The sequence below is a fragment of the Myxine glutinosa genome, chromosome 14 (genome assembly GCF_964187855.1).
Source record: "Myxine glutinosa chromosome 14, kmMyxGlut1.1, whole genome shotgun sequence".
NCBI classification, from domain to species: domain Eukaryota; kingdom Metazoa; phylum Chordata; class Myxini; order Myxiniformes; family Myxinidae; genus Myxine; species Myxine glutinosa.
In genome coordinates this window covers 64,251,465-64,271,108 of record NC_136274.1, presented here as the reverse complement: position 1 = coordinate 64,271,108, position 19,644 = coordinate 64,251,465, and the positions used below count along the sequence as shown (strand labels likewise).

The following is a 19,644-nucleotide window of genomic DNA, read 5'->3' as shown; positions in this document are numbered from 1 at the left end:
CAGAAGGGAGGCCGTGCCATCGGGATAAATCCAGGTCGGTATTGTTCCACCCTCATGCTTCATTGTAGCTGGTGTACCGTTCACCTGTCAACCTTCGAACAAACCGCCAGTTAATTATTGTCAAACAGTTCAAACTTGCATTCATCTGTAAAGAGCACCTTCTTCCAGGTTTTGTTCCAGTTTTCCAGGTTGCTAGTTTTGTTTGGTTTTCTTCTTCCAGGTTTCCCACTGTTTAATTTTCCTGCCAATTTCTGCCTTTTTGTTTGGTTGCCTCTCTTCAGAAAGTTTTTGGGCAGCTCTACATCCATTTAGATCACTTGGTGTTAACGTGTATCTTGCTCTTTAGGAAGAAACTTTGACACCTGCACTTTTAGCCAGGCCATTGGCAACATCTCAACTAGATCATCGTCTATCACATCGGCTCATAGAGAACATACCTTGAGCTTTCTTCCTCGACCGCTTTTATTTTCAACAGTACCAGTTTGGCCTATCCCCCTCGGAGTCATCCATAAAGTATTTTCTATTGTTTCAAGAAATATTACAACCAGTATATATAATTTGTGAGATCCTCTTGTGTGTCCTTCTAAAATCTAAATGGTTCCTGCTGTCGTAGATTAATAAATATTACTGTTGGAACCACTGCATTGAACTCCCATTCCTGATTCTTCTTCTTCAATCCTATAAGCAGAGGCTTTTAAAAGAGGCATCTTTATGATTAATTTACGACACATTTTGTTCAGTGTAAATGAATTATTAGCTTTCCAACCGAGTGAATCAAATATTAGCTTGCCAACGGTAACGTTTTCATCATTCTACGACAGCAGGAACCGCTACATTAAACCTCGAGCTCCAGCTTCTTGTTCCTCAATCCAGTAAACATGGAGTTTTTAAAACAGGCAACCTAATGGTTAAATGGGCACGAATGTTTGTTCCAAGTAAATAGATTATTAGCTTTCCAACTTTCCAACCAGTTTTATTGCTCCACGACATCAGAAATGAACCCTTTAGAATGAAGCATGACACACAAACACGCTAATGCAAACCCTAACACTGACGACACATGCACCTTTTGATGAGACCCCCTCACAGACATCACAATCACAACGCATGTATCCAATTACCCATCCATACCTACATGGGGCCTACCTACCAGTCGTGCTAAACGTGCATTTGTACATTATTCTCAAACAGCCGAACTGTAGCACCTTGAGGCCCCAAATTTTTGGTGTAGATACATCAGAATCGGGGCAAGGTTTAAAGCCACCACACATTTGCCTGTCCGTCCGTTTTGAGGTCACCAAAGGCCACTATAAGGTGTATATTGCGATGTGGGGTCAGGCAGTGCTGCCACCGGCCCGCAGTTAGAAGGTAACCACTATGAGGCCAATAACTCCATTGCTTTTCATTGTCCAACACATCCCGAAACTACCACCAGGAAAAGCTCACCCAGCCGGGCAGCACCGGGTAGCTCCTTCCAGTGTCTTGTAAGCAGGGGCGTCAGGGTTGGTGGGGGGGGGGGGGGGGGTTGCTGCCTCGGGGCCCGGGGCCCTTTGAGGGTCCCGAGCTTCTCCTGTAATTTTTTTTAGACAGTACAGTGAAACCCCTCATCGGCTCATCCTCATTTCCTCATCGTTGCATTTAAACCCAGAAGCTGATTTTGCTTTCCTTGCCGGCCTTCTTGCCAGAAACGGGGTAGCTGTTAATGGTAGTTTCAAACTTTACAGAAAATGGTTATTAACCAGAAATGTGCGTTACAAAGAAATGGGTTTGTATCCTCTTTGTCCAAAAAAATTATTAACCAACTTCTCACGTATTTCTTTGCCAATCTTATGGAGAAATAGTGTTCAACAGTCGAGGGTGCGAATTGACTCGATTGGTCCAAACGTCCCGCTATCTCCTTTATTTTCGATCATACAGCAAAAATAAAAGTGACTGTTTTTAAAAAGTTTTTTGTTAAAAGTTCCTTAAGTTATAAAAGAAAGAAAAGATAGGGTGGGGGCCCCAAGGTTGTTTGCTTTGGGGCCTGTGCTGGCTCTCGACGAGCCTGCTTGTAAGTATAGAACTCTTTTATTCACACTAAAAATGACTGAAACGCTGGAACAAGTAAGCCATGATACTTTTTAATGGGGAGTGTAATAGAGTGCTTTTAGATCATCTTATCTCGATTCTCGAAGAGCTGAACTTATAAAAGTGATGTCCAGATGTCTGTCCGTGCGTCCGTTAAGTTTTTGCTATTTTTTTCTACTCCTCCCTTGTCATCCAGCTGATTGTTCTGAAACTTGACACATGAACACAAGACAATAGCCCGTACAATCACTCGGGCTTCGATTTTTCGATTTTGGGCCAGGGGGCTCCAGGTGCCAGACCCTAACCGCTAAGCCAACACCAGGCTTTAATAGAATCTCTATGCAGTATGTATTTTTCCAAAGGATCATTTGGTTTGAGTTTTAGTGTGGAAGGTTGACAAGCTTTTCTGTGTGAACTACTATGGTTCCTTGTACAGGCCTTTGTTAAACTTAAAATGTCAAGTAACAAAAACGTTAGTTGCCACGATGGACACAAACTGCCTTAACTTTGTCTGATTTTTAGCTCACCTGGAAGGTAGTTCCGGGGAGCTTATGCGATGACGTGTCAACTGTCCGCAGTCCGTAAACACTTACAACTTCTTCTCCGAAACTGCTGATGGGATTGTGACCAAACTTGGCACAAATTATGTTTGGTATGTTGCAACTCAAGCTTGTTAGAGCCTGGTGTTGGCTTAGCGGTTAGGGTGCTGGATTGGGATCCTAGGATCCTGGGTTCGGAATCCCGGTCGATCGCTGAATTAATGCTGGGGGGTTGACTCGGCCTGTCATCCTTCCGAGGTCGGCAAATTGAGTACCAGTTCACTGGTAATTCCCTGTGTGTCGCAAGAGGCGACCAACAGGGTTGGCGGCAGGAAGGGCATCCGACCATAAAACATTGCTTCAAAAAGGGAACCATGGTGCCCGAAAAAGGCCACCCCCTGCTCTGCGGGGAAAAATGGCCTCTAAAGGTGGTTCTTCAACCTAAGCTTGTTCACAGCATGAAAAAAATTGGGATTGAAGGGGGTCTACCGGGGGAGGAGGTTGCCCCCCAAAATAGGTATTTGCTTTCTTCTCAGAAACTGCATACGCAATTTCAATGAAACTTGACCACAACCTTCATCACTCATAAGTCATAATGTACCAAAGTTTGTTCACGGCATTAAAAAAAAAATCAGGCCCTGAAAGGGCTTACAAGGGGGTTGTACTCCCCCCCCCCCTCCCCTCCCCAAAAATATTTGCTTTCATCTCTGAAACTTGGAAAGGGTGTTGGAGAGGAGGAAAAGGAAGAAAGTGAAGATCGACGAAATGCAGTTTGGATTTATGCCAGGAAGAGGAATGACAGACGCACTTTTCATTGTGAGGCAGTTGCAGGAGAAGTACATGGAGAAGAGGAAGAAGTTGTTTCTTGGGTTTGTTGATCTGGAGAAAGCATTCGATCAGGTTCCACGCAAAGTATTGACATGGGCATTGAGGAAGTTAGGAGTGGAGGAATGGTTGATCAGAGTAGTGATGGCAATTTACAAAAGAGCACGCACAGCTGTAAGGACGAAGGACGGGAACAGTGGTGAGTTTGAGGTGAAGGTGGGAGTGCATCAGGGGTCGGTACTAAGTCCACTACTATTTGTAGCTGTGATGGAGGTGCTGGCTCAGAACGTAAAGGAGGGTTTACCGTGGGAGTTGTTGTATGCAGATGATCTGGTGTTGATTGCGGAAAGTATGGATGGACTGAAGGAAAAGATGAACACGTGGAAGGAATGTATGGAGACAAAAGGTCTGAAGGTGAATATCAGAAAGACGAAGGTGATGGCAAGTGGTAAAGCATGTGGTGAGGTGGAAAGAACTGGGAAGTGGCCCTGTGCTGTGTGCAGGAAGGGTGTCGGAGTGAACTCCATTCAGTGTACAATGTGCGCTGAGTGGGTTCATCAAAAATGTAGTGGTCTGAAAGGGTCATTAACCAGTGTGGCAGCTACATTCAAATGTAAGGTGTGCACAGAGGGAGCTGCAGATGGAGGAAATGTTGAGTTGGATCTTGGAGACGGCGTGAAGCTGGAAGGTGTGAAAACATTTTGCTACCTCGGAGACATGCTGAATGGAGAAGGTGGATCAGACTCGGCAACGGTTGCTCGAGTGAGATGTGCATGGAAGAAGTTTCGGTAATTGAGTGGCATGCTGATGATGAGGGGAGTGTCGTTGAAGCTGAAGGGAAAGGTGTATGCTGCATGTGTGAGAAGTGTTATGATTTATGGGAGCGAGACATGGGTAATGAACGTAGAGCAGCAACGAAGGTTGGAAAGGGTGGAAATGCGAATGGTTCGACGGATGTGCGGAGTATCGTTGAGAGAGAGGAAGACAAATGATGAATTGCGAAAGATGATGGGAATAGAGCCTGTGATTGATGCTGTGAAGAGGAACAGGTTGAGATGGTTTGGTCATGTGTTGAGGAAGGATGAAAGTGACTGGTTGAGAAGAGTGATGGAAATGAATGTAGAAGGAAGTAGAAGACGGGGAAGACCGAGAAAGACTTGGCTAAAGATGGTGGAAGAAGAAATGCGGCAAGGGGGTTAACAAGGAGAGATGCAGAAAATAGGGCAAAATGGAGAAGATTGTCATGGGGACCGCAAGGCCAACCCCCGCTCTAGCAGGGAAAATGGCCTTTAAAATGCATGTTGTTGTTGTATCTCTGAAACTACTCACACTATTTTGATGAAACCTGATATAGTCAGAGAGCCTACTACACTCTATTTCAACCCATAGCATACAAAAGGTTTGACCCCCTAGAGTTGTTGGGGGTATCAAGCTGAGTAAAAAAAAGTATGTAAGATTGACCCCCCCTGCTGGAACTAGTCACCAGACCCCCCTAAAATGACCCCAATAATGGGTTATTTCAACCCATCTCATACATGGACCAAATTTGGTTACAATATAGTGTCATGTCAGGACATTACAAAAATGTCAAATCTAACAACTTACCCTGCTGGAAAGGTGATGTTAGACCCCCCGCAAAGTACCCCCCAATAATGGGTTATTTCAACCCATCTCATACATGGACCAAATTTGGTCACAATATAGTGTCATGTTAGGACATTACAAAAACATCAAATCTAACAACTTACCCTGCTGGAAAGGTGATGTTAGACCCCCCGCAAAGTGCCCCCCCCCCCTAAAAACGGGTTATTTCAACCCATCTCATACATGGACCAAATTTGGTCACAATATAGTGTCATGTCAGGACATTGCAAAAACATCAAATCTAACAACTTACCCTGCTGGGTAGGTGATGTTAGACCCCCCCCCCCGGCCCCAAAGTACCCCTGTTTCAAGCCATCGTTTACATGAACCAACTTCGGTCACAATCATGTCATCAGGATATTACAAATTATCAAATGTAACAACTTAACAGCTTAAGACATGTCTGTACATTGACATACATCATCATTTAATGCCCCTAGTTTAGTAAAAGTATGCAAATGACCTTGCTAGGCCCTCCTTGGTAATATTTTTTGTAAACTACGGAAGCCAATAGAGGACAACCAATAAAATATTGTTGATGCACTTATAATAGCATGACATGATCAAATATAATATAATAATAGAAGCCTGAATGAAACCAATCAGAGATGATTGACTTGTAGGCATACTATCCTAAATTTCATGAGCATTATATGGTCAAATAGCAAATACATTTTGTATTTAACTTTCACAGATACTGAACGAGCCCCTCCTTGAGGAACTGCATATTCTAGATTTTCCAGTTTTTAAGCAACATGCTTTCATATAGTAAGTATGGAAACTTAATCTGAAGAATTTATGTTTTCCTCTTGACATTCCCCTCTTCTTTTGGTTAATAATGATAACAAAGTTGATATTTGTTCCACATTAGAGGATATTAAAATGTTTAACAATCAAACATTATTTGAAATGCATTGGTTTGATAATTTAAAATGTTTAATCTTATTACAAAGATTAACTAATAAAGCTCAGAAGCCTCTTACAATGGAGATTAATAGTTAAATCAAACTTCTATACTTGTAGTTGTAACTTGTAGTGTGTATGCTGATTTCATTAACCAACACTTGTAGTGTATGCTGACTTTATTTGATTTGTGATATTAATTTTCAGATACAGATGGACTCTGACAGAGATACCACAATGGATTGTGGTATAATATATATATAATTGTGTGTAGATTGTTTTGAGGAAGGGTCTAACATCACCCACCTTTTCCAGAAGGGTAACGTTAGATTTGTTATATTTGTACATCGTGACCAAATTTGGTTCGTATATGCAATAGGAGATTGCGGGGGGTCTAACATCACCTTTCCAGCAGGGTAAGTTGTTAGATTTGATGTTTTTGTAATGTCCTAACATGACACTATATTGTGACCAAATTTGGTCCATGTATGAGATGGGTTGAAATAACCCATTATTGGGGGGTACTTTGCGGGGGGTCTAACATCACCTTTCCAGCAGGGTAAGTTGTTAGATTTGACATTTTTGTAATGTCCTGACATGACACTATATTGTAACCAAATTTGGTCCATGTATGAGATGGGTTGAAATAACCCATTATTGGGGTCATTTTAGGGGGGTCTGGTGACTAGTTCCAGCAGGGGGGGTCAATCTTACATACTTTTTTTTACTCAGCTTGATACCCCCAACAACTCTAGGGGGTCAAACCTTTTGTATGCTATGGGTTGAAATAGAGTGTAGTAGGCTCTCTGACTAATACCAATGTTTGTTCACGGCATCAGAAAAATCTGGATATAAAGGGGTGGGGGGCAGGGGAGAGGGGGGTGGTTTACCCCCAAAATAGGATTTTTTTTGTTTGTTTGTTTGTTTAAAGTCTTGTGATTACGTTTGTATGATTCTGTATGCTTCCATGTCTTATAACAACCATTGAGATTGGTTTAAAATACCATGATACTTTTTAAACCTCTCGTCGGTGTGGTATACCACTTTATTCTACTGAGCCCCCAGGGGTATTGCCCAAATATTTCTGGACATCCTTGAATGACATGAAAACAAACTTGCTCAACCAAATTGAGGCCTATACGAGACTCCTTGGTTGTCTCTTTGAAGCCCAGATAAGAGGGGCAGAGTGTGTTTGTGAAAGCAAGTCAAGTTTTTTTGGACCGCTCAGACCAATCTGTTGTGTGTCCATGGTGCATGCGGACATCATGGAAAGGTGTATCAGAAGCGACCCCTGCAGAGAAAGAAAAATAAAATCTAAACCCCTGTGGTCCAGGCCTAATCCTGCCTTCCATGTAGATGCAAAAGAAACAGGAAGTTGTGGCCTGTTGAGTAAGTTGCAGCTGCTAACACTGTCCTCATTTCTCCTTCTATTCTTCCTTTTTCCTACAAGGCCAAAACACTCACAGTAAACAATACAACAACCGCCCAGGAAGTGACACGGACAGCACTCCGCTGCTTCAGCATGTCTGTGAGTGTCATACATTTTAGTTGACCGGCATGCAGGCACGCACCCACTGCAACGTACTCTCCAATTACACATGGTTTTCGTGCTTGTATTATCTTGTGCTCTCATAAGCATGCATTGCGGGGTACGCACTTGGTCCAACAGTGTCACTTTCCTTGTGGGTTGATACAGGATTTGGGGTTGCTCCCCATAGGTTCTTTTTCATTGTTGGTTTGCAGGACAGCCATGCTGACAGCTACCAGCTCTTGGTGAGGTCTGGGCGCGAAGATGGTGTCTTTCCTTTAATAGGTAGGTTCTTGTGAAACTCTTTCAGTGATTGGCAAATTGTTTCAAATAACACTTTCATATTTGTTTTATTTAATTGATGCTGGCTGAAGACTTGAAGCACGAGGTTTGTTTGATAAATAAATATAGCTAAATCCCATTCTAATAAAATGGGTTGGGACCAAGCACTTTTCGCTAGGACAAACTTTTTGGAGAAACAGAAAATGACAAATTTCCCAGTCAAACAAAACGGAACTAATTCTGGAAACTTCGATTTCCTCAAGTTTTGCTTGATTTTCTGATTTCCTCAATTCCTCTGCTTGAGTCTGTCTCACTATAAAATTTCATTATCTGTTCTTTCTGGGACTTTGATCGTTACATTTTGGTGGTTCCGATCTCATATTCTTGATGGCTCACCCAAATCGAGACGATGTAAAATGTCCACTTTCTGGGTTATCATTAACCGTAACTCTCCTCTTTGGAGTAGATGATGCTGGAGATGATATGGAGTCCACTGAACGTTTTTTGGATGCCATGGTTAAGAGAGGGTGCATTTATAGTTTATAGTCTGTGAGTAGCCTAAGACACAGAAGCACCTCACAGACAGGTTAAAACAATGGCGCATTGGTGGCTTGGCTGAGTAGCGCTCGGAGTCAGCAGCGGACTCCTTTACATGTTGGATCCCTATCACCTCTATGTAACCCACTTATTCAGGGCACGAGAATCCTTACAGCATCAAGATGAATCATCTGCGTGAGGCCGTAGAGAGGCTCGGGGAGGATGCTAATGTCGGCAGGCAAACGTTTCCAATTGATGGCCACTTCCCAGTGGAGAGCTTGCCTGATAACCTACAGTGTCACTTTATGCTCAAGCCTCGGCCAACTGATGGTAAGCTGGAGCTAGGAACTCATCTAACTTGGTCTTGACCCTTTTTATTGTTGTTGTTGTTGCTAATCTTTAGATTGGCAAGCACTGGCCAGTGTTTTCCAAACACTGCCCACCATTTTAGATCCTGCGTCGCTGCTTTCTGTCATTCGTTTCTTATTTCTCTCACCATGCAACCTTTCATAATTATATTGTTTTAGGATCTGCACTGGTTTCTACAAAACCTACCATATAATGTCTGGAGCAATGATAAATTCAGTCAACAACTTTGTGCGGAAATACTTCAAGTTGCTGTTACTGTTACTTTAATGTACTTGTAGTTTGTGGCTAAAATGCTTTACAGAATCACAAATTTCATTATTGAAAAGTTTCTTTTGAACAACATTACTCTGTCTTTATGTTCTTATCAACAAAAAAAACCTGCGCTTTGTGCCCAAAACTGAATATACAAATCGTGAATATTTGGCCTGAAATCACAAGGATCTTGTGACCACCTGCTCTCTGTGGCCATCTACTTTAAATGACAACTACTGATTGGGGAAAATGTTTGTTTAAATTTATATTTTTTGTATTAATCTGTTTTTATTGATCAATATTATATCATACTGCTTAATTGATGTGATTGAATGTTTCCAATCTTCCTATTGTTTATTATTAATCGAGGTAATTGTGAGAATCGAGTATCGTAGAGTCAGAGATAATGTTTCAATAAATGTGTGAAAACTCCATGTCCTGCAGACTGCAGCTCCAAACAGCTGAAACGTAAACGCGCCCTCATGAAGTGGAGATTCCGTAGAAGTCCTACAAAGTTGGAAGACCTAGTTATCCCCGTTGTCTCTCCTTCAACACCAGGGGCTCTCTTTGGGGTTTCTCTGCCCATTCTTTGCCCAGATGACAACCCTCCACCTCCTATCATGGTATTTCCCACTCCGAACTCCTCCTCCTTCGCATCAGAAAATTAAGGCTGGATTATTGATTATTTTAGCATTCATAAAGGGAAACTTTTCATCCTGTTGAAGGTTATCACTACCTCAGGGGTTTCAGGGGGCTGTCATGGTAGTTATAAAAGACCAGGATGGCCCTCATGGGGCAATGCCATGAAAGTTGTTAAGGTCATGGTATTTAGCTCAAAGTACAACCTTTTTGCAAAATATATTTATTTTCAAAATTATGATGCATCTTTAACATTCCCATTTTTAATGGAAATTAATAAATACTGTCCTGTCCACAGCTGGTGGTGTGGACGGATGAGCCGAACCAGCTTTAACTCCCGAGGCGATCCAATTATGGCGGGTCTGATGCGCACGCGCGGGACCGAAGAACCACAAAGCGTTTATTCTCACGAACACAAGGGTTATTCCGAAACCCCAACAATAACAACACAACAAAAACATAACAATAATAAATAAATAAAAACAAGGTGTGGATGTGGAATGAGAATAACTAAAAGAAGTGCTGTGGTTAAAAAAGGCTATGGCGAGAATCCTCCATACAGACACAAAAACACACACAGGGTGAGGTAAGAAATTAAAAGACACGCTCCGGCACTCAACTGGACCAAATGGATCCTGTGGTATGTCAGCAGCCGTAGAAGCCCGAAGCCACACAGGCGGGAAGCCCGAAACGATAATGGCGACCCAAAACAGCACGTTGACGATGCCGCGGCCGCCCGGGATTGAGGCGAGTGGTGTAGACGGCCCTCTTTCTCTCCGGTCTCAAGGTTCCACAATCCTTTTCTTTGTGTGTTCAACGAGATCCTCCTCCTGGGGAAGGACAGCACAGCCTTCAGCACGTAACACGGCACCACCCCTCATATGGTGCACACTTAAACACAACCTTAAGCTACATTTTCCCTACTTATCACATCGAAATGCTCCTACACGTCACACGGTACATACTATTCCTATTCAATCCTACCTTTCCTATGGTATTCTCTAACCTACCCCCATAAACATAACAATACCTTCATATACTGTTTAGACTAGAACGGCACTCAGTAGAGCGCATACCTCCACCCGGCTGAACAGTTCACGTTTTGTTTTTTCTCCCACTGATCTGCATCTGGACCTTAACCAAAATCTAATCGGCTTGTTCCTGTCACCTACCCAACTCATCCACCTAGTTTTGCTTTGTTTTAAATATTGTGCTATACTGTATATTGGTTTAGCCCCATCTCTCAGTGGTGAAAAATCACTTTTAAAATTCTAGTACAGTATCCGGATCCAGATCTTCACCAAAAACTAATCGATTCATCCTTGTCACACACCAAACTTGTCCACCATATTTCATCCAAATACGCCCATAACTTTTTAAGATATCCTGCTCACAAACAATCTCAGACAGACAGCAGTGAAAACACAACCTCCGTCCACCTTAGGTGGCGGAGGTAACTAGAGATTTCATGGAACACATTACCCCGCACAGTGTTCAGGTGTATACTTAAATTTTAATGAAATAATTATTTAAAGATCGTCGAATAAAAATTCTGGAAGTTTAGCTCAATTCAAGCAGTCTTATACATCACCCTTATAAACCACTTTATTTAACATGTCCAAGTAATGCAAAACTGGGGGTTCATGGAAGTGACAAGAAGGTGATTTGTGTTCAACAGTGTTCAAATATATAATTATTCAACTCAAATTAAATAAAGAGTGTAAAAGTCGTATAAAAATATTAATTCTGGAATTTACCACCATTGACAGAGTGTCTATTACACCACCTTATTGAACACATTACAATAGTTCTTCATGCCTGTTGTATGTGTCCTTTATGACATCGTTAAAAACAGTAAGTTTCCTGTTTGGAATGATTTTCAATTTTGTTTGACTGTCAGCCAGGTAGGCCGAGTAAAAAAAGTTATCTCACTCCTCTCTGGGCATGTGCGATTAGGGACAAATTCATATATAAAGTACTGTTAAATGGCAGGTTTGTTTTCTGATTCATGTTCAGAATAAAAAAATTTAAAAAACCACCGTTAGAGGCCATTTTTAGAATTTTTATTTAGAATTTTTAGAAAATTTAGAATTTTAGAATTTTTAGAATATAACATTCAATTTAAATAAGTTGTTTCTCAATCATAAACTGACGTTTGTGGACAGACAACAGTCGGATATTAACTAATTGGTTAGCCCCACTTTTTGCTTCACGTGCTCAGGGTAGAAATATGGGCACTACCAATTAGTAGGGCTGCCCAGCATCAGTACATTCCACAGTAAATCTGAGAATAAGGCTCAGGTCTGATCCTTTATCTTTGAAGCAGCCTGGGCAGGCATCATCCACCAGGTGTTAAGTACTCCCCAAGCGATTGGGAGGGAAGAGGGGGAGGATGTAAATACGTGACTGCAATTTGCACATGAGACTTACAAATCATCGTTTTTATCATCGCCTGGTAAAGAAATGATCGAAACAATCTGAGGTCTCACCACAGCCTGCATATTGAAGTGATGTGATTCTGCACAATCCCAGCTGAAGACCACTCTATCTTCTCAACTGCAATCAGTGTTTGCTTTTGCCAACATTATGTGCATATGTCAACTTTATGTCAACCAAATGACCTTATTAAGGAAAAATGGGCAAGGTGATGTGATTGTAAAAATAACACCCCTTACCCCCAACCCCCACTCCTAACCCCACCGTATCTCCATTTGACTCCAAATTCCCTCAAATCAATCCTCCCTTTTTTTATTTCATCATCCCTTATGTATATGTTCTGGGGTTGACTCAGCCTGTCATCCTTCCGAGTTCGGCTAATTGAGTACCAGTTCACTGGTAATTCCCTGTTTGTCGTTGAAGGCGGCAAAAAGGGTTGGCGTCAGGAAGGGCATCCGGCCGTAAAACATTGCTTCAAAAAGGGGACCAAAAAACAACAACTACCACGGTTCCCGAAAAGGCCAACCCCCGCTTTGCGGGGAAAAATGGCCTCTAAACGGTGGTTTATCCCCTATGTATACTCGAGGCCAAAAATATTGGCATCCTTGCACTTTTTTCAAATAATTCACCATTTCCTCCAGAAAATTTTTGAAATTAAAATATATTTTGGTATCCATGTATGTATTTCTTTGGTTTGAAATGGAACAACCAAAAAAAAAAACTGAAAAATTTCTAAATCTTTGCTTATTCCACACAGAAATCCTAAAATGGCCTGGACAATATTATTGGCACCTTTTCGAAGTTGTTAGAAATAATTAGATTTCAAGCAGGTGAATCTCCTTTACTTTGGAATTGAACTCACCTGTGGTGAGTTGCAGGTGCCTGCAATAACAAAATCACTCATTCAACCAGTTTGAATAGAGAAAAGGAGTAATTCTGCTGTTTTGTGTCACTGTGTGTACCGCAATGAGCATTGAGAAAAGAAAGAAAACCAGAGAATTGTCTGAGGAGGTCAGACACTAGATTGTAGCCAAGCATGGACAATCTCAAGGCTACAATTCCATCTCCAGAGACCTTGATGTTAATGTGTCTACCGTATGCAATGTTGTCAGGAAGTTTAAGGCCCATGGCACTGTAGCCATCCTCCCTGGACGTGGCAGGCAAGAGAAAACGTGATCAAAGATTGCAGCGAAGGATTGTTCAAATGGTAGAGAAAGCACCTTGATAAAACAGATTCAAGCTGACTTTCAGACACAAGGAACGACAGTTTCAACTTGCACCATTCGTCGCTAACTCGATGAAAGGGGGTTCTATGGTAGGAGACCCAGGAGGACGCCACTGCTGAAAGAGATACACGAGAAAGCCCGACTGGAGTTTTCCAAAACACCTGAACAAGCCAAAATCCTTCTTGGAGAATGTCCTGTGGACACATGAGTCCAAATTATAGCTTTTTGGTAAAGCACATCATCTCTATGTTTTCAGAAAACAAAATGAAGCCTTCAAAGAAAAGAACACCTTCCCTGCAGTTAAACATGGAGGAGGTTCCATGATGCTTTGGGGTTGCTGTGCTGCCTCTGGCACTGGGTACCTTGAATGTGTGCATGGCATCATGAAATCAGGAGATTACCAAGGCATTTTTGAGCGCAATGTTCAACCCAGTGTCAGAAAGCTGGGTCTCCGTTTCAGCATGACAATGACCCCAAACACACTTCAAAAAGCACCCAAGAATGGTTCAAGACAAAACGCTGGACTGTTCTGAAGTGGCCAGCAATGAGTCCAGATCTAAATCCCATTGAACACCTGTGGGGAAATCTGAAAAAAGCAGTTCGTAGAAGGCACCCTTCAAATCTGGGAGAACTGTAGCAGTTTGCACAATAAGAGTGGGCCAGACTGCCAGTAGAGAGGTGTAGCAAGCTCATTTATGGCTTTAGGAAGTGTTTGACTGCAGTTATTTTGTCCAAAGACTGTGCTACCAAATATTAAGTCTCGGGTGTCAATAATTTTGTCAATGCCATTTCTTTTTATTTTCTGATTTAAAAGGTTATATTAAGTTCTGAATCAAAAACAAAGGTTCTGTAATATTAACAGTGAAATTATGAATTGTGGAGACCAAATACTTTTGTCAATTTCAACTTATTTTTGGAGAAAATTGTGAGTTATTTGAAAAAAGTGCAAGGGTGCCAATATTTTTGCCCACTACTGTAATAATCCTCTCAAATGTTTTCCTTACTGAACACTCATTAAAATGATAACTATTTTTAATCGAAGTGCATGTAACCTAAATCTCATAGAAGAGCTTGAACATGAATCACATGCAGGATAAAGGACATATTTGGAAAGATCTTTGTTGTTTTGCATGAATCTCGATGATGTCATGGGATTTGAACACGGGCATCACGGGATCTGTATGGGAACGTCAAACTGGCCGTCCCATTCACCTAATCTATCTTCTAAATAATCCCCTATGTACTAACCTCATTCCTACCATAAACTAATCCAAGCCCTTCCACACTCTAAGTTATTTTATAACAAGAGGTTTTGATAGATGTGCAGAAACCAGCAATCTGGGAAATCCAATTATTCCCAGAAGTTGTCATTTTCCAGTTTAGTTATAGCTGATTAACACCTTATTGGTGCTGGACTGTTCAGTTCAAAATTATTGCACATATGGTAAATTACCTTGCCTTTTTGTGAACCCAAGGTCAGAATGTATTCTTCCAACATATGGCGTAATTCCCTATTTGTACAGAACATGGCGCACTTTTCTGTAGCCGGCCCAAACGGCTGCTCTGGCCCTGCGGTACCATTTCATACGTACTTCCTTCGAGTATTGAACCTGCTCATCCCATTATTTAAATATATATTTTCAATGTAACCTTTTCATTGAGTCAACATTCCTGAAAATATGAAAATGCTGCTTTCCAAGGGACCTGTTAATTTATTTTTTGTCCCGGTGTTAATTTTCTACTTTATCACTAATAGCGAGCAACGTATTTGTAACTTTCTCATCAATTTATATTCCCTATGTTACCGCAATGTTGAATAAATGTCGACAATTATCATTTTGCTCTTCATTCACAGTCAATGCTGCATATACTGCACAGGGAAGGGCCGCACACCAATGGTCTTTTCCGCAAGTCGGCCAACGTGCGCGCCTGTCGGGACCTCCGTGAAAGACTACTGGCAGGAGTGGAAATCAGCTGGTCTGAAGAGCAGCTACATGTCATAGCGACGGTCTTCAAGGTGCCCAACCATCTCCTGGACTAGTTAACTCTCATCTCATATATTATTCAAGTGCCATTTCTTCTGCAATGTGATGTCATTGCTGCACAAAGTCATGTGGTTTTGACAGGCAAATAATGGTAAAATAGGATTGTGTGAATTCTTCCAACCTTCTTGCCATCGCTCCATCGCAACATTGCCAGTCATTTCTGACCTTGATGTAAAGATGTAGTTTGGTGTGTCGAGCACAATAAATCACAACTGTGATCAGAAGGCCAACTGGGGAATGAGCTGGGTGTCACTTCAACTTCTGGACAATCTGATTCCATTTCTGGTGCAGATGAATCTCATTGAATCTTCTCTCTGTTATAGTGCCAGCTGAACCGACTCGTATATCTAGGACCAGGGAGATAGTTTGGGAGAAGGAGTGGAAGGAGCATCTTTCCTCACCTTTCGTGACATGGGAATCTTGTGTCACCTTCGTCGAATTCAAATAGATTATCACAAACTAATTTTGAAATAGAAAGTGTTGCAGAATAATTTTAGCACTTAAACCCGATTCTTCTCACCTACATGGGAACAAAACTCGAGGCCACTTCCCAAAAGGCAAATAATAAGGCAGAAATACAGCCACAACTGCTTTGACCTCTGGTGCGTTTCCAGTTCCTTGGGGACATTTTGCATAACCAGAGCCAGTTTTTTTGAAGCCGATATAAAAGGATGTTTATTGGTTTTGCTTCCTTTCGGTTCTTTTCAGGATTTTCTTCGAAACATCCCTGGAAGCTTGCTGTGTTTGGAGCTGTACGAGCAGTGGCTCATTCTGGGGACATTACAGATTCCGGAGGAGGCTGAAGAGCATGCCAAATGGTCAGTGCAAGTGGCCCCAGGCGTGTTGGGTCGTGCGAACTTTACTTTGTTTCTTACACTGAGTTGGCAAAGTCTACAGATGTAAGATGCTGTCTGTATTCCTAGTTAGCAAAATATGGTGTCGTTTTGGATGCTTTCAAACTTAAACTTCTCAAATCAATGGCAAAGTTATGTACAGTGCATTCAGAAATTATTCAGACCCCTTCACTTTTTTCACATTTTGTTATGTTGCAGCCTTATGCTGAAATCGTTTAAATTCATATTTTTCCCTCATCAATCTACACACAATACCCCATAATGACAAAGAGAAAACAGGATTTTAGAAAGTTTTGCAAATTTATTAAAAATAAAAAACTGAAATATCACATTGACATAAGTATTCAGACCCTTAACTCAGTACTTAGTTGAAGCACCTTTGGCAGCGATTACAGCCTCGAGTCTTCTTGGGTATGACGCGACAAGCTTTGTACACCTGGATTTGGGGATGTTCTGCCATTCTTCTCTGCACATCCTCTCAAGCTCTGTCAGGTTCGATGGGGACCGTCGATGGACAGCCATTTTCAGGTCTCTCCAGAGATGTTCAATTGGGTTCAAGTCAGGGCTCTGGCTGGGCCACTCAAGGACCTTCACAGAGTTGTCCCTAAGCCACTTCTGCGTTGTCTTGGTGTGTGCTTCGGGTCATTGTCCTGTTGGAAGGTGAACTTTCGGCCCAGTCTGAGGTCCTGAGCGCTCTGTTTCAGGTTTTCATTAAGGATATCTCTGTACTTTGCTCCGTTCATTGTTCCCTCAACCCTGACCAGTCCCCCAGTCCCTGCTGCGGAAAAACACCCCCACAGCATGATGCTGCCACCACCATGCTTCACCGTTGGGATGGTATTGGGCAGGTGATGAGTGGTGCCTGGTTTCCTGCAGACATGACGCTTAGAATTGAGGCCAAACAGTTCAATCTTGGTTACATCAGACCACAGAATCTTGTTTCTCACAGTCTGAGAGTCCTTTAGGTGCTTTTTTGCAAACTCCAAGGGGCTTTCATGTGTCTTTCACTGAGGAAAGGCTTCTGTCTGGCCACTCTGCCATTAAGCCCAGATTGGTGGAGTGTTGCAGTGATGGTCGTCCTTCTGGAAGTTTGTCCCATCTCCACCCAGGATCTCTGGAGCTCAGCCAGAGTGACCATCGGGTTCTTGGTCACCTCTATTACCAAGGCCCTTCTCACCCGATTGCTCAGTTTGGCCGGGCGGCCAGCTCTAGGAAGAGTCCTGGTTGTTCCAAACTTCTTCCATTTAAGAATTATGGAGGCCACTGTGCTCTTGGGAACCTTCAATGCAGCAGAGAATTTTTTTGTAGGCTTCCGCAGATCTGTGCCTCGACACAATCCTGTCTCTGAGCTCTGCAGGCAGTTCCTTCGACCTCATGGCTTGGTTTTTGCTCTGATATGCATTGTCAGCTGTGAGACCTTATATAGACAGGTGTGTGCCTTTCCAAATCATGTCCAATCAATTGAATTTACCAGAGGTGGACTCAAATCAAGGTGTAGAAACATCTCAAAGATGATCAAGAGAAATGGGAGGCACCTGAGCTAAATTTCAAGTGTCATAGCAAAGGGTCTGAATACTTATACAAAATACAAATACAAATACATGAATACAAACACAAAGGGTCTGAATATGTGATATTTCAGTTTTTTCTTTTTAATACATTTGCAAAACTTTCTAAAATCCTGTTTCCTCTTTGTCATTATGGGGTATTGAGTGTAGATTGATGAGGGAAAAAATGAATTTAAACGATTTCAGCATGAGGCTGCAACATAACAAAAAGTGAAAAAAGTGAAGGGGTCTGAATACTTTCTGAATGCACTGTATGTCCTGTCAGGTGGGGAAAAAATAATGTAGGTGGATAAATCTGCCCCAAAGTTCTTTGTTACAAAAGGTACTGTATATATGACATTGTGGATACTTGAGATGACTCCTTATCGTTTTGCCATCATTATCCACTGTTGTAGTGTTCCCAGAATGCATAAAGGCACCTCAACATCATTGCTCTGTGACACAGGTGTGAACTGGAAGAACACCATTTGTGGAAGATTACTGGGTGGAATTGGTTGTTGCAGTTAACAACTGAGGGGGCATTTCCCTCTTTAGTCCAACAGAAGAAAGCTTAGTTAAGGAGGTTCTTCATATGGCTCGTTGTGCTGATTTAAGGTTAGGAGACCCTCAATGTGACTTTATATACATTGCTCATATTGTGCATGTGACTTATCTTCCTGTTTTTAAGCTAGTGTCTCACAAAGACCCCCGCTACGATTAAAGTATCTCGTCAAAGCCTCACTTTGATCATGCTACTGTCTTCATAGTCCTTGCTCTTGGTAGTCCTGGAAGCATTGTACAACTACATATATGTCAGAGCTTGTTCCTTATTCCAGTGATGGCGAGACGAGGGTTGGTAGTTAGTTGGTACAACAGTCCCGTTCAATCACGTGGTGTATCAATCACCAGAAGGATATTTTGGTCCAAGAAAGAGCAGTATGTGCTCCCTTGAAATGGCCTGCTAGTCATAAACTACCAAAATAGATGTTGATGACTTCATGACTTCCATTGAGTCATTCCTTGAAGATTCTCAGAACCTTCTTTCCAGCATAAGAGTGGGAACCTCAAGGAGGGAACCTCATTGGCAGATCCACCAAGATTAAATAACATGGCACCTGCTTTTCCACCTGTTGTTTCAATAAGTACACCCCAGCTAAACGTATGGGTGATCTTTCTTAATAACATGCATGCACAAAGGGTGAAGTGACTAATTCCTGCGTGCCTTGTACAAGCCATCGATCGGATGGCCGTGTGTCATTTGATTGATCGGATTGGATATAAGTAGCATTCTTCATTCAGTAAAGATGTGAGGGTAGCAACTGCTACCGACAGTGAAGAAGGAAATTGAAAAAGCTGTTTATTTTTAACCTAAAAAAGACTAAAATATTGTCAAATAAGAAGATCGACGTGTTCAGATTGGGAGACGATCACGTGGAAATAGAGTAAAGTTTCATCTTCCTGTGTTCTAAGATTGAAGTGAGTAGAGAATGTAGAGGAGAAATTAATAGGCGGTTGCCATTGGGGAGAACGGCAATGAAACGATTGTCATAGATCTGGAAAGACAAAGATGTGACAAAACAAATCAAGTGGAGGCCGATGAATGTTCTGGTATTCCCAGTTGCAATTTTATGGATGTGAGTCGTGGAAAGTGAAAAAGAAAGGAAGAAGATTGTCAGTTTTTAAATGTGTTGTTGGAAACGAATGTTAAAAAATCCATGGACTGCAAGAAGCACAAACAAATCGGTGCTTGAAGAAGTTAGACCACCACGTACATTACATGTGCTGATACTAAAACAGAACTAGAACGATACTCTTCGACGTCATGACGTCGACCGATATGCTTCCACCCACATTATTACATCATTATAATACTTGTACCAAGTTTGATTTAAATCGATTCAGATGTTCTCAAGTTATCACATTTTTACCTGAAATGACCTCTGACGTTTGA

At 41.9% G+C, this 19,644-nt stretch overlaps 1 protein-coding gene across 1 annotated transcript in view; it reads left to right on the top strand.

Moving 5' to 3' along the window:
* LOC137439856 (rho GTPase-activating protein 20) overlaps window positions 1-19,644 on the top strand; it is a 143,286-nt gene that overhangs the window by 54,221 nt on the left and 69,421 nt on the right. The window contains exons 7-12 of the mRNA XM_068136019.2: window positions 7,429-7,506; window positions 7,722-7,791; window positions 8,482-8,655; window positions 9,391-9,569; window positions 15,103-15,264; window positions 16,001-16,110. Of these exons, the coding sequence (XP_067992120.2) occupies window positions 7,429-7,506; window positions 7,722-7,791; window positions 8,482-8,655; window positions 9,391-9,569; window positions 15,103-15,264; window positions 16,001-16,110 (773 nt within the window). The remainder of the gene's footprint in view (window positions 1-7,428; window positions 7,507-7,721; window positions 7,792-8,481; window positions 8,656-9,390; window positions 9,570-15,102; window positions 15,265-16,000; window positions 16,111-19,644) is intronic.